The 14575-nt window shown below is 45.8% G+C and overlaps 1 protein-coding gene across 4 annotated transcripts in view; it reads right to left on the bottom strand.

Moving 5' to 3' along the window:
- ccdc9 (coiled-coil domain containing 9) overlaps positions 1-14575 on the bottom strand; it is a 96863-nt gene that overhangs the window by 62646 nt on the left and 19642 nt on the right. For all 4 annotated transcript variants that reach the window (XM_072274447.1, XM_072274451.1, XM_072274450.1 and 1 more), the window contains exon 6: positions 9049-9132. In XM_072274447.1, coding sequence (XP_072130548.1) covers positions 9049-9132 — 84 coding nt within the window. The remainder of the gene's footprint in view (positions 1-9048; positions 9133-14575) is intronic.

The raw sequence follows: 14575 nt of genomic DNA, 5'->3' as shown, positions 1-14575 counted from the left end.
TGAGAGTGTGGAACGAGCTGCCAGTGTAAGTGGTACATTCAGTCTCGATTTCAGCGTCCAGCACAAGTTTGGATTGGTACATGGATGGTAGAGATATGGAGGGGTATGGTCCTGGTGTACTTCGATGGGAGTAGGCACCTTAAGTGGCTTGGCGCGGACTGGATGGGCCTATTTCTGTGCTGTACTTCTCCAGGTGTTGCCATAAAGGAACAGAGACGACGGGCTTTCTGTATTAGAGGTTGAGCAGAGCAGGTTTTATAATCTTTGGAAGTTAGGAGAGAGATCTGACAAGGAGATCTCACTGAAATCCACAGAATTCTTACAGGATGGACGTAGAAGGGACACTTCCTACGGCTGAGGGGTTTAGGGCCAGGAACGGATCCAGAGCAAGACATTTAGGGCAGAGGTGAGGAAACATCTCTTCGCTCAGATTGGCGAACCTTTGGAGTTTTGACCGCCCCCCCCCCCCCCCGCCACCAAAAAGGGCTGCAGAGACCCAGTCATGGTTTCCATTATAGGTTCGGAGACTTCAGGACATACCGCGCCCCAACAAATCCCCACCATTCAGAATTGGTTATCCATTTAAAAGTGATAATTAAGTTGGCATGCAAATGGAATTTATTCACCTGAGGGGCAGACTTCAAATGAAGATGGTTTTAAAAAAAAAGGCTATATATAAAAAAAACACAAAATGAACTCTGAGCAACGCACACAAAATGCTGGAGCAATTCAACAGGCCAGGCATCTATGGAAAAGAGTACAGTCGATATTTCGGACTGAGACCCTTCGACACAGTTACGACCCCGGTGACCACAGGTTCAATTCTTGCCACTGTCTGTGAGGAGTTTGTACATTCTCCCTGTGGCCGCATGGATTTCCTCCAGGTGCTCCAGTTTCCTCCCACGTTCCAAAGATGTACGGGTTAGGAGGATAATTGGTCACATGGGTGTATTTAGGCAACGCAGGCTTGGGCCGGCAGGGCCTGTTACCGTCACCACAAAACAAAGTGAACTGCACGCTCAGCAATGTGGGAAGAGGAATGGTCAGGTTTGACTTCACACGGAGAATGACTGAGCTCAGGAGGAAGTGCAAAACCTTTCTCAAAAAGAGACAGGGTTGAGTTCCAACAGCGTCCCCAAGGGCCCCCCTCTACCATCCAGAAGAAAGAGGAAGGGGTGCCTCTCCAGGTTACGCACCCCAATCTGGGAATATAATTGTCCCTTCCTGCCCAAGGGTGGTAGATGTAGGCTTCATTTTCTACATCTCCTCACTTTCTCCCTCCCTCCATCTTGACTGCATGTTACAGGAGCACCATTCAGAGCGCCCTGACAGGTTGCATCTCCATCTGGTCTGGGAGCAGCAGAACATCAGACCGGAAGTCCCTACAAAGGCCTGTAAGAATGGCCAAGAGGATCATAAGGGTCTCCCTACTATCCGCTGGGGACATTTATCAGGAGTGCTGTGTACACAGGGCCCTTAGTATTATCAAGGATCCCACCCACCCATCCAGCATTCTCGTTGACTTTCTACCATCAGGCAGGAGACTACAATGCATAAAGACAAGAACAGTTAGGATGGGAAACAGCTTCTTTCCTCAGGTCATTAGGCTTCTGAACTCCCTGCCGCATCGCATTCAAAGTGTCACTGGATAATCTGTTCTGTACCTGACAATATTTAATATTAATGCACTTCAGTTTGTTATTTATGCAGGATTCATTTAAGTAATTGTGTTATGTGTACTACTTTGCTTTACACCCTGGTTTGAAGAAACATTGTCTTGTTTCTACAAACCCCATTTCCAGAAAAGTTGGGATATTTTCCAAAATGCAATTAAAAAAAACCTGTGATATGTTAATTCACGTGAACCTTTATTTAACTGACAAAAGTACAAAGAAAAGATTTTCAATAGTTTTACTGGCCAACTTAATTGTATTTTGTCACAAATTTAGAATTTGATGGCTGCAACACACTCAACAAAAGTTGGGACAGAGTTAAAATAAGATTGAAAAGTGCACAGAATATTCAAGTAACACCGGTTTGGAAGATTCCACATTAAACAGGCTAATTGGTAGCAGGTGAGGTATCATGACTGGGTATAAAAGTAGCGTCCATCAAAGGCTCAGTCTTTGCAAGCAAGGATGGGTCATGGCTCACCCCTTTGTGCCAAAATTCGTAAGAGAATTGTTAGTCAGTTCAAAAGGAACATTTCTCAATGCAAGATTGCAGAGAATTTAGGTCTTTCAACATCTACAGTATATAATATTGTGAAAAGATTCAGAGAATTCAGAGACATCTCAGTGCGTAAAGAGAAGGTCGGAAACCACTGTTGAATGTGCGTGATCATCGAGCCCTCAGGCGGCACTGCCTAAGAAACCGTCATGCTACTGTGACAATTATAGCCACCTGGGCTCGGGAGTACTTCGGAAAACCATTGTCACTCAACACAGTCCGTCGCTGCATCCAGAAATGCAACTTGAAACTGTATTACGCAAGGAGGAAGCCATACATCAACTCTATGCAGAAACGCTGGCGAGTTCTCCGGGCCTGAGCTCATCTCAGATGGACCGAAAGACTGTGGAACTGTGTGCTGTGGTCAGATGAGTCCACATTTCAGCTAGTTTTCGGAAAAAACGGGTGTCGAGTTCTCCGTGCCAAAGATGAAAACAGCCATCCAGATTGTTATCAGCGAAAGGTGGAAAAGCCAGCATCTGTGATGGTATGGGGGAGCATCAGTGCCCACGGCATGGGTGAGTTGTATGTATGTGAAGGTACCATTGACTCTGAGGCGCATATTAGGATTTTAGAGAGACACATGTTGCCATCAAGGCGACGTCTCTTCCTGGGACGTCCATGCTTATTTCAGCAGGACAATGCCAGACCACATTCTGCACGGGCTACAACAGCGTGGCTTTGTTGACACAGAGTGCGTGTGCTTGACTGGCCTGCTGCCAGTCCAGATCTATCTCCTATTGAAAATGTATGGCGCATCATGAAGAGGAGAATCAGACAACGGAGACCACGGACTGTTGAGCAGCTGAAGTCTTATATCAAGCAAGAATGAACAAAATTTCCAATTGCAAATCTACTACAATTAGTATCCTCAGTTCCAAAATGATTAAAAAGTGTTATTAAAAGGAAAGGTGATGTAACACAATGGTAAACATGCCTCTGTCCCAACTTCTGCTGAGTGTGTTGCAGCTATCAATTTCTAAATTTGTGTATGTTTACAAAATACAATTAAGTTGGTCAGTAAAACTATTGAAAATCTTTTCTTTGTACTTTTGTCAGTTAAATAATGGTTCATGTGAATTAACATATCACAGATTTTTGTTTTTATTGCATTTTGGAAAATATCCCAACTTTTCTGGAAATGGGGTTTGTATATACATTATATGGTTATGTATGTTACATGCATGTATATAGTTAAATGACAATAAACTTGACTTGGCATGACTTGGTTAAGGATGGCTGCTGTGTAAAGTTGGACTGGAGGGCATCCAGGAAGAGCTAGAGCTAATTGGATGTACATTGGCTTGTTGGCAAGAGGCAGAGGCTGATGGAGGAAGCTTGATTTTTTTTGGATTGGGAAACTACGATTTGTAGTGTTCCCCAGGAGTTGGCGCGAAGAACATTGCTATGTGTCATCTACGTTAGTGAGAACGTACAAGGCATCGGGGTGGCGGGGTGGAGGTGTGAGGCGCTCCTTCCCTCCGCTAGCCTGCAGGTCACCCTTGGGCAAAGTGTAGCACCTGCTTAGCCCCCTATTCAGGGTAACGTGAACCCATGGGAGCAAGTCGTATGAGCAGCTGGTGCATATCACAACTCCTGGTATGTGACACCAGGCAGGCAGTCTCTGAAGAATATTGATAAGGCTGCAGTCACCTGCCTTGTAAAGACACTGCCCAGAAGGCGGCAATGGCAAACCACTTCTGTAGAAAAGTTTGCCATGAGCAATCATGGTCATGGAAAGTTGTCACATAACAATAAGGCATGGTCAGTAAATTTGCAGGGGCCATTAAAAGAGATGGTTTCATGGACAGTGAAGGTGGCTATCAGGGATTAACTAGAGGTCTTGATCTGCTGGGAAAGTGGGCCAAAGAATGGGAGACGCAGTTTAGTTCAGGTAAGTGTAAGATGTTGCATTTTGGGAAGAGAAATCTGGGTAGGATTATCACAATGGGGAGCGTTGCAGAACAAAGAGACCTTGAAATACAAGTACACAGTTCCCTGAACATGATGTCACATGTGGACAGGGTGGTGAAGAACTTTGACCTCTAACCATGATCTTTCAGGACGTTAACCGAGATGTCAGATTGCAGTTGTACACAGTTTCGTTCCACGGTGTTTTTGTTTCGCGGCTGCCTGCAGAAGGCTGAATCAGAGGTGTATTCTGCATACCTGCTTAGATAATAAATGTACTTTGAATCGCTGAAGACTTTAGGGTGACAGGGTGATTCAGCTTTAGTCACCCTCCTCAGAGAAAGATGCCGCTCAGCTTGAAAGAGTGTGGAGGAGATTTACGAGGATGTTGCCGGGGCTCAAAAGACTGGGTGATGCAGAGAGGTTGGGATTTAATTCATGGGAAGATAGGAAAATGAGGGGAGTATTGCATACAGTTCTGGTCACCTCACTTTAGGAAAGATGTTGGGGCTTTAGAGAGGATGGAGAAGAGGTTTACCAGGATGCTGCCTAGCTTCGAGGGTATATGCTATAATGAGAGGCTGGAAAAATTTGGGTTGTTTTCTCTGGAGCAGCTGAGACTGAGGGGTGATCTGATAGAGGTTTACAAGGTTATGAGAGGCACAGATAGAGCAGATATGGAATATCTTTTTCCCAGAGTAGAAATGTCTAATACCAGAGGGCACACATTGCAAGTGAGAGAGGGTAGGTTCAAAGAGGATGTGAGGGGCAAATTTTTTCACTCAGAGTGTGGTGGATGCCTGGAATGTGCTGCCTGGGGTGGTAGTAGAGGCAAATTAGAGGTTTTTAAGAGACATTTAGATAGGCACATGGATACAAGGAAGATGGAGAGATACAGACATGGTGTAGGTAGAAGGGATTAGTTTATGGCATCTTAAAAATGTTTAGCTGGTTCAGCACAACATTGTGGGCCGAAGGGCCAGTTCCTTTGCTGTACTCTTCTATGTTCCATGTGATATCATGGAGGCATAGGTCCATGGTTAGGAAAAGTTTAGACTCTAAACCTCTTAAGAGGGATCTGGGCCAAACACAGGCAAATGAGACCACAAGACGATAAGATATAGGAAAAGAGTAGATTTAGGCTATTTGACTCTGCCATTTCATCGTGGCTGATCCATTTCCCCCTCTTTGTCCCAATCTCCTGCTTTCTCCCTGTATGCCTTCATGCCCTGACTAACCAAGAATCTATCAACCTTTGCCTTAAATATATCCAATGACTTGGTCAACACAGCTGCCTTTGGCAACGAGTTCCATAGATTCACTGCTCTCCGGCTAAAGAAATTCCTTCTCATCTCCGTTCCAAAAGGACGTCCCTCCATTCTGAGGCTGTGGTCCTAGACTACACCACCACAGCAAACATTCTCTCCACATCCACCATATAGAGGCCTTTCAATATTTGATAGGCTTCATTGAAGTCACCCCTCATTCTTCTGAATTCCAGAGACTAGAGGCCCAGAGCCATCAAACACTCCTCATAGGACAAGCCTCATTTTCATGAACCTCCTTTGAACCCCATCCCATATCAATCAGCACATCTTTTCTTAGATAAGGGCATCAAAACTGCTTGCAATACTCCAAGTGAGGCCTCACCAGTGTTTTTATAAAGTCTCAACATTACATCCTTGCTTTTACATTCCAGTCCTCTTGAAATGAATGCTTTCTCACACTGACTCAACCTGCAAATTAACCTTTAGGGAATCCTGTATGAGGGCTCCCAAGTCCCTCTACACCCAAGGTTTCTGAATTTTCTCCCCATTCCAAAGTGCTTTTATTTCCTCTACCAAAGTGCATGATCACACAATTACTGACGCTGTATTCCATTGTGGGCACGTGGCCAAGTGGTTAAGGCATTCGACTAGCGACCTGAAGGTTGTGAGTTCGAGCCCCAGCCGAGGCAGCGTGTTGTGTCCTTGAGCAAGGTACTTAATCACACAGTGCTCTGCGACGACACCGGTGCCAAGCTGTATGGGTCCTAATGCCCTTCCCTTGGACAACATCGGTGTCGTGGAGAGGGGAGACTTGCAGCATGGGCAACTGCTGGTCTTCCATACAACCTTGCCCAGGCCTGCGCCCTGGAGAATGACTACTTTCCAGGCACAGATCCATGGTCTCGCAAGACTACCGGATGCCTTTAGTCTTCCATCTGTCAGTATGGGACTAGCTTAGATAGGAATCTTGGTCAGCATAGATGAGTTGGGATGAATGGCCTGTTACTGTGCTGTATGACACTAGGTACAAATCTTGGAACTCCCTCCCCAGCAGCAGTTGAAAGTTTTGGACAGCAGCAACCTTCAGCCTTGCCACCCATGCCCAACGTCCAAGTAAAATACCAGCATCTGCTGTTTATATGCTTTAGACTGCTGCTGATCACCATTTATCTGATGCTAACAGTGGCAGTTTATCTCATCAAGGAAGCTTAAGACCCAAGAGCAATCCTGATTTGAAGCCACTTCGGGTGCAGTGAGTCAGAGTGGATGGGGAATCCAGGACCGATCAGAGGCTCCAGTGCCCCGTCACTGGCAGGGAGGAAACCTTAATTCACCTACTCACCTCCACAGACAAGCTGCAGCCAGGCCCACGCACCACACCTCTGCTTACCCTTTGACGGGTCGTTCATTTATTTATTGACGTACAGTGTGGAATAGGCTCTTTGAGCCACGTCGCCCAGCAATTCCCCAATTTAATCCTAGCCTAATTGCAGGACAATTTTCAATGGCCAATCAACCTACTGACCGGACTGTGGGAGGAAACCCATGCGGTCACGGGGAGAATGTACACACTCTTCACAGGCAGAAGCAGGAATTGAACCCAGGTTGCTGGAACTGTAAAGTATTGTGCCACCCAGTACGTTACTGTGCCACCTGATGCTTACACAGGTTCCTTAATGTTGTTAAAGCCAGGGGTGGTTGTGTGGATAAGCTCCAATGCTCCCAATGGCACGAGTCTCAAGTAGCCTCTGACAGTCAAGTCCAGCTACTGGCCCTCACTTGTGGCTACTAAACCCGTTTCTACTGACAGGAGCAGGGACAAAGGCGGGTTACTGGCGCCTTAAAACCAGTTGCTTCGGGCGGATGGGGCTTGTCAGCCATGGTTGGCAGATCATTTAGGAGAAAGAATACTCTGACCTCAAACCTCCACTGCCTTGAGGAAGCCTTCGGGTTAAACCCCAAGGAAAAATCTGGAGCTAGGGTCCCTAAGGCAGTCCTATGTCAAGTTCAACACTGACAGGCAACTGCTGCGGTCTCTGCCATTTCTTTGGCTGCATGGAGAGGGGGAAACTACATGGGCAACAGCTTCTTCTCCATATTGTAATCCTCTGGCTGTGTATCTAGACTGCTAGGACACAACATCCACGGTCGACGCTGACCAATGGAGGGCCTCATCGTTTACACAGATGAAACTGCTTCTGCAGACATTTCACAACTGGGACCTTTTCTTTAAAAGATTCTGCATGGATCTTCCCCCATTCAAATCTCAGCCCTAGCGCGAGTAGTTGGCTCATCACTGAATTTCCCCATCCAAGCACAGTCTTCAACACCTCCCCACAGATCCGTCACCCTACCCCAACCTTGGATCCTGAAAAGTCATCATCCCAAGTGCCTCAAAGTAAGGGTCTGTCTGCTGCCACACCTGATCTCCATAAATCCCCGAGACACCTCCTCCTTTCCAACCAGGTACCTGATCTCCATAAATCCCCGAGACACCTCCTCCTTTCCAACCAGGTACCTGATCCCCATAAATCCCGAGACACCTCCTACCTTTCCAACCAGGTACCTGATCCCCAAAAATCCTGAGACACCTCCTACCTTTCCAACCAGGTACCTGATCCCCAAAAATCCTGAGACACCTCCTACCTTTCCAACCAGGTACCTGATCCCCATAAATTCCCAAAGACACCTCCTCCTTTCCAACCAGGTACCTGATCACCAAACTGGTTGGTCTCTCCCCCCCACCCCCCCCAAAACCTTGGACTGGCCTCTGACTTCCAATCTCCCACCTAACCCCCTCCCCCAACTTCCTCCAACCAAGGAAACGCTGTGGCTCCAGAAGAGCTTTCCGCTACACATTAGCAACAACGCCGTGACAAAACTGTGCGCCAAGAGGGTGTCAACGCTTCAACTCCAAACAGATAACCTCTGATACATCATTTAACCTCCAAGAGGACCATAACCTTGTCACAGGAATTGGAGGCTTGTGTACCTCAATGACCCAGAGTCAGGGCTTTATGTTTTGGCTCTTGGTTGGGTCACCCATGGCAAACAGGTCAAAGGGTAGAGGCCAGACTAAGAGTGGTCCACCGGTCCTCCAGGTTCGGGGTTTCAGCTCAGGGTTAACAACCCTGACTGGTCAAAGAAAACTGTTACAGAAACAGGCAATGAAGAATCCTTCTACGTCTGAGTGTGACAGCATTCCTGAGTCTCCACCCGGGACTTGTGTGACTGACTGTGAAAGGCTAGGGGAAGCTACAGACATGATGAAAGAAGCCCGGAACACAACAGCTGGAGGTTCTTCCTTGATATCCTAAACACCAGTGGTGGAACGGGCATGAAAAATATCATTTAAGATTTGAGATGAAGAAGAGCATGGACAACTAATAACAAACAAATTGTAGTAATGGGGAAAAGTGCCCCTTTACCTCCATCACGTAATGATATGATGGATGTAACTAATCAATGTGGATCAGTAACCCTCCACCTCCCTTCCTTCCCATGCAATCGACCCCCATCTCCTCACTTGTGGGAAAAGTTGAGGTTCTTCGCACCAAAGTGACGTTCATTAGAGACGAATGGGCTTTGAAAGTTCACTGGTACCTTGGGGAGAGCAGTGGGATTAGCTGTGTGTCCTCACCATTTGACCCCTCTCGTACTCCGCGATCTTCTCCATCTCTTCATTCATTTTCTCGATGTTCTGCCGTCGCTTTTCTTCCCACTCCTGTCAGGAGAGATTAATTGGAAAGCTTTTCACTCACTGATCTAAGATCTCAAGCTCAGGACTGTAGGGTTGGAGGCATGACTTTATAAATCTGGAATATAAACTCGAAATCTGTAATGGTTAGAATCAGAATCAGCTTTATTATGTGCCTAAGAGTTTTGTACTGTGCAAAAGTTTAGATATATAAAAACTCAGGTGCCCAAGACTTTTGCACAGTGCTGTAGTGATTTTATGTATTGCACTGTACTGCTGCCGCAAAAATAAAGCAAATTTCATGACGTATGTGGGGGATGATAAACCTGATTCTGATATGGGTGCTTGTTGTGGACTGAGAGTGGGAAGGGGAAAGGAGAGGGGAGGGAGTGGGAAGAACCAGTAGGCACTCTGAAATGATCAATAAACCAATTGTTCAGAATCAAATGACCTTGCCTGGTGCCTCAGAGCTGGGTATGTCTGCACCCACACCACCCCCCACCCCTGGCACTCCTTCTCTGCCACCCGTCCCACACCCCTCCCCTGGTGCTCCACCCTCGCCGTTCCCAACTTTCTTTGCTGCCACCAGATTTACAAACTTGTCCTCCATTCCACGTTGACAAATACGGCACTGTGCAGAGGTCTCAGGCACCCTAGCCATACATATGCACCTAAGATTTTTGCATAGTACTGTAAGTTGTGAAAAGTGGAATACGAAAAAAATGACTAAAAGTTATGAGGTCATAAGTTAAGGGTGAAAGGTGAAATGTTTAAGGGGAACTTTGCCACTCAGGGTGGTTGGATTTCAGGCACGTTGAAATTTAGAGGTAACAGAATGAGACTACTCCAACCAGGAACGCGGAGCTTGTGCAACTGGAGATAATGGGATGGGCAGAAGTACCTTGCGGGCATAAGAGGCCATAAGACACGAGCAGAATTAGGCCATTTGGCCCACTATCATTCCATCATGGCTGATTTACTACCTCTCTGAACCCCGTTCTCCTGTCTTCTCTCCGTAACCTTTGACACCCTGACCAATCAAGAACCCGTGCTTTCCACAGATTCACCACTCTCTGGTGAAAGAAATTCCTCCACAGCTCTGTTCTAAATGACTGTCCCTCTGGTGCTAGACTCCCCCACTATTGAAAATATCCTCTCCACATCCACTCTTTCGAGGCCTTTCTGTATTCGATAGGTTTCACTGAGGTCCCTTCCTCATCCTACAAATTCCAGTGAGTACAGCTCTAGAGCCTTCAATCGCTGCTCCTATGAGACTTTCAACCCCAAAATCATTCTCGTGAACCTCCTCTGCACCCTTTCCAATGCCTGCACATCCTTTCTTAAAAAGAGGCCCAAAACAGCTCATAGTACTCCAAAAGCAGTCTATCCAGGCCTTTCAATATTCAATAGGTTACAATGAGATCTCTTCTTCAATCTTCTAATCCCCCCTCATTCTAATCCTCACTCTGACCCAGTGCATCCTCGGACTGCGTTGGCGTTGGTGCAGACAGTGCATTTCACTGTATGTTTCGACGTACATGTGACGAACAAAGCCAATCATCCACCTGTGCGTCACTAGTACAGATATGGCGGGACCTCATCTTGGCTGAAATGCCACTAAAGCCAGTGTCCAGAGAGATTCTGGCCAGAGGGGTGGTCAGTGGCTGGGACAACAATACAGGCTAAAGATGATGGTTTTGGTAATCCTGATGTTTATACAGAAAACTGCTTTGCTCGTGTAGTGCTGAGCTTGAAGTATCAGCCAACTTCAAATGACATTTGGTGATAGAAATTTTGCTTTCCAGAGGCAACACACCCAATGGGAATTAACCTACAACCGGCACATCTTTGGACTGTGGGAGGAAACCGGAGCACCCGGAGGAAACCCACGCAGTCATGGGGTAGAACATACAAACTCCTTACAGGCAGTGGCAGGAATTGGACCCTGGTCACCTGCACTGTAAAGTGTGGTTCTACCAATACGCCACCAAGTTAAAAGCAAGTTAACATCTTGCTTTTAGTATTCAACACACTGATCGCCTTATGCAAATGAGAACTCTGAGAGGCAGCAGTGGATCCCAAGGTTCTGGCTGCCGAGTCATGGAACTCTCCCCTGGGCCCAATCACTAAAGCACGCAGTCATTCCTCATCAGGAAGCTGCTCTCCGCCCAGCGTGATTAAGCCTTCGGGAACTCTCCGATAACACAAAGGAAGAGAAGTTAATCGATGGTCAAGAGGAAATATTTCAAGCACTGGCTTGCAGCAAATCTCTGCAACTGATTCCAATCTAGAAACTCAGATGTCATTACCAAGACCACAGGATGCAAAATTTTCCATTGGACCTCAGGACCAAAAGAATGCAGGTGAGCCAACTGGAAGAAGACTCCAAGGATTAAGGTCACCTGCAGCCTTCATCCTCCAAAGAGACAGTGTGGCAGTTTTCAGAGAACCTTTCCATAGGATAGGGGAGCAGAATTAGGCCATTCAACCCATCAAGTCTGTTCCCCTATCGGATCATGCTGATTTATTTTCCCTCGCAGCCCCATTCTCCTGCCTTCTTTCTGTAACTTTTGATTAATCTTGCTTTTGTTGTTTCGTTGAAGCGGTTGATTGAAAAGGTCAGGGTGGCAGGGCTGGAGGTGAGGCACAGGCCTGTTCAGATCGCTGCTCCATGAGGTTTGCTCGTCTCTGTCAATCGGCTGTGGACTCACTTTTGTGTACTTCAGTACAGAAAGTTATTTGTTTACTTTTATTGTTTGCACCATTTGTTTTTTTTCTCTCCGCACACTGAGTGTTTGAGAGTAAGCAGGATGGATGCTGTTTTCCTGCGACAGCATTTCATGTAGATATGCTCAATGGTGGAGAGGGCTTTACCATTATGGGTGGTATCTGGGAGAAGCTACAAAAACTACACTGACAGCATCGAAAGTTGGCACTGAACCCAGTTCTCTTGAGCTGCACTCTCCGAGGTTGGGATGTTTTGAAATTTTGGGTTAACAGGAAGAGACAACTCCAGTCAGGAACATGGAGTTTTGCAACTGGAGATAATGATATGTTTGTGTTAACACCCAATGCAATCTAAGGTTAGCCCACATGGGTTGCCACATAGCTGCCTGTGACAAAGAATTCCACAGATTCACCTCTCTCTGGTTAAAGAAATTCCTCCTCATCTCTGCCCCACTATTCTGAGGCTGTATCCTCTTGTCTTAGACTCTCCCAGCATAGGAAACATCCTCTCGAATATATTTCTACAACAGTGATGAGAAGAGAGCATGTCCTGGTTGGTGGGCCATATGTCATCAACTGTGAGGGGTGGAGGTGGTCTTCTCCTTGCAAGTAATAAACACACTCTTGAACAGATCCACTCTGCCTTTGGTTCTTTGTAATCAGATCAAGCGAAAGGTATATGACACTGCCAGCAGGAGGAAGGTACAGGAGCCTCAGGATTCACACCACCAGCTTCAGAAACAGTGACAACCCCTCGAGCATCAGGCTCTTGAACTAGAGGGGATAATTACACTCAACTTCACTTGCCCCATCAGCGAGGTGCTTACACAGCCAATGGACTCATTTTCAAAGACTCATCTCACATTCTCAATATTTATTGCTTATTAATTTACTACTTTCTTTTTGTGCTTGCTCAGTTTGGTGTTTTCTGCACTCTGGTCAAATGCCCCAGTTGGGTGTCCTTTCATTGATTCTATTATGGTTATTACTCTATTATGGATTTATTGAGAATGCCTACAAGAAAATAAATCTCGGGGTTGTATATCGCGAGATATGTACTTTGATAATATATGTACTTGGAACTTTGGAACTTAGTACTTTCCCTATGTTTTGATGTATACTTGACAAATAAATGAATATAAGTCAGAATTTGATGTCCTCGATGGTGGAGAGCAATGGAACCAAACAGTTGTGAGTTTTTTTTTGTTTTACACTTATATCTGTTTCACACATTTGACATTTTCTTTCTTCACAGTCTTATATAACACTGGACAATGAAGATTTTGCTTCCTGAATACATTTGTGTGTATCTTATAGATTTTGGGCTGTTGAACATTAAAATCACCATGGAATTTCCCGATCACACACTACGTTTTTGAAATTGCCTATATTTGTTATTTCAAAGGGCTGGCTCAGTACCGTGCTCTAATGTTCTGTGTTCTATAACAGTTGATCGTTTGATTCTGGTGAAGGTTATTGAAACCGAAAAATTTTATCTGTTTCTTTTCCCACAGATGTTGCTGGGATTTGAGGACCTTAGTTATCAGGAAAGATTGAACAGGTTAGGACTTTATTCCTTGGAATGTAGAAGACTGAGAGGAGATTTGATAGAGGTATACAAAACTATGAGGGTTCATGCAAACAAGCTTTTTCCACTGAGGTTGGGTGAGACTAGAAGTAGACATCGGGTGAAAGGTGAAATGTTTAAGGAGAACTTCTTCACTCAGAGGGTCGTGGGAGTGTGGGATGAGATGCCAGCAGAAGTGGTAGAAGTTGGTTCAATTGTAACATTTAAGAGAGGGTTGGATAGGTATGTGGATGAGAGGGATATGGTCCAGGACGAGGCAGAAGACCAGGTCGGCATGGACTAGATGGGCCAAAGGACCTGTTTCTGTGCTGTAGTGCTCTATGACTCTCTGCTGCCCCCTGATGGTCACCTCCGGCATTTTCTCTTTTTGTTTCAGATTCCCAGCAACTACAGTTCTTGTTTCACTCTTTGGTTTCATCTGTGGAATCCACTGCCACGGACTTTTGTGGAGGCCAAGTCATTGGGTAGGTTTAAAGGGGAGGTTGAAAGGTTTTTGATTAGTCAGGGTGAGAAAGGTTATGGGGAGAGGGGAGGAGAAAGGGGTGGAGAGGGAAAATAAATCAGCCACAATGGAATGGCGGTACAGACTCGATGGCCAAATTCTTCTCCTGTGTATTGTGGTCCGTGGTCTTATTACTAAAGCTGTTCCTGGCAATGCTGACAGGCTGTCGCTGCTGGGACAACTTGGTTGAATTTACCTCCCTCCACCCTGAGTGCCCTGAATTTCACAACCGTGGAGTCTGGGCTCTCTTACAGGCGGGCAGCTGAGAGACAGCGATCAAACATGTGAGAATGCACACAATCCGGCTGAAGAGAGCTTCCTTGTAATTATTTTTAACTCCCTTCCTTTTGGTTCCGTCTTGTGAAGTCTTGATGGAAGCACAGCAGCAACAATGCTCCCTGCTTACCTTAAGTCCATGCTCCAGGAATGAAAAACATTGATTTAGATAGACGCTGTGTTATTATTTGGTTCTAGGATACTGCTCTTGATTTGCAGTGTTGGCATTAGTTTTTAGTTAGTTTAGTTAGCAACTTAATTGACCTGGAGTCACTGGACAAAGATTTACTTCCTGAATACCTTTGGGTGTATCTTATTGATTTTGGCCTGCTGATCATGAAAATCGCCATGAATTTTCCCTATCATGTACCAGTTTT

Source organism: Mobula birostris, chromosome 12 (genome assembly GCF_030028105.1).
Source record: "Mobula birostris isolate sMobBir1 chromosome 12, sMobBir1.hap1, whole genome shotgun sequence".
NCBI lineage: Eukaryota > Metazoa > Chordata > Chondrichthyes > Myliobatiformes > Myliobatidae > Mobula > Mobula birostris.
This window is presented reverse-complemented; position numbering and strand designations above follow the sequence as displayed.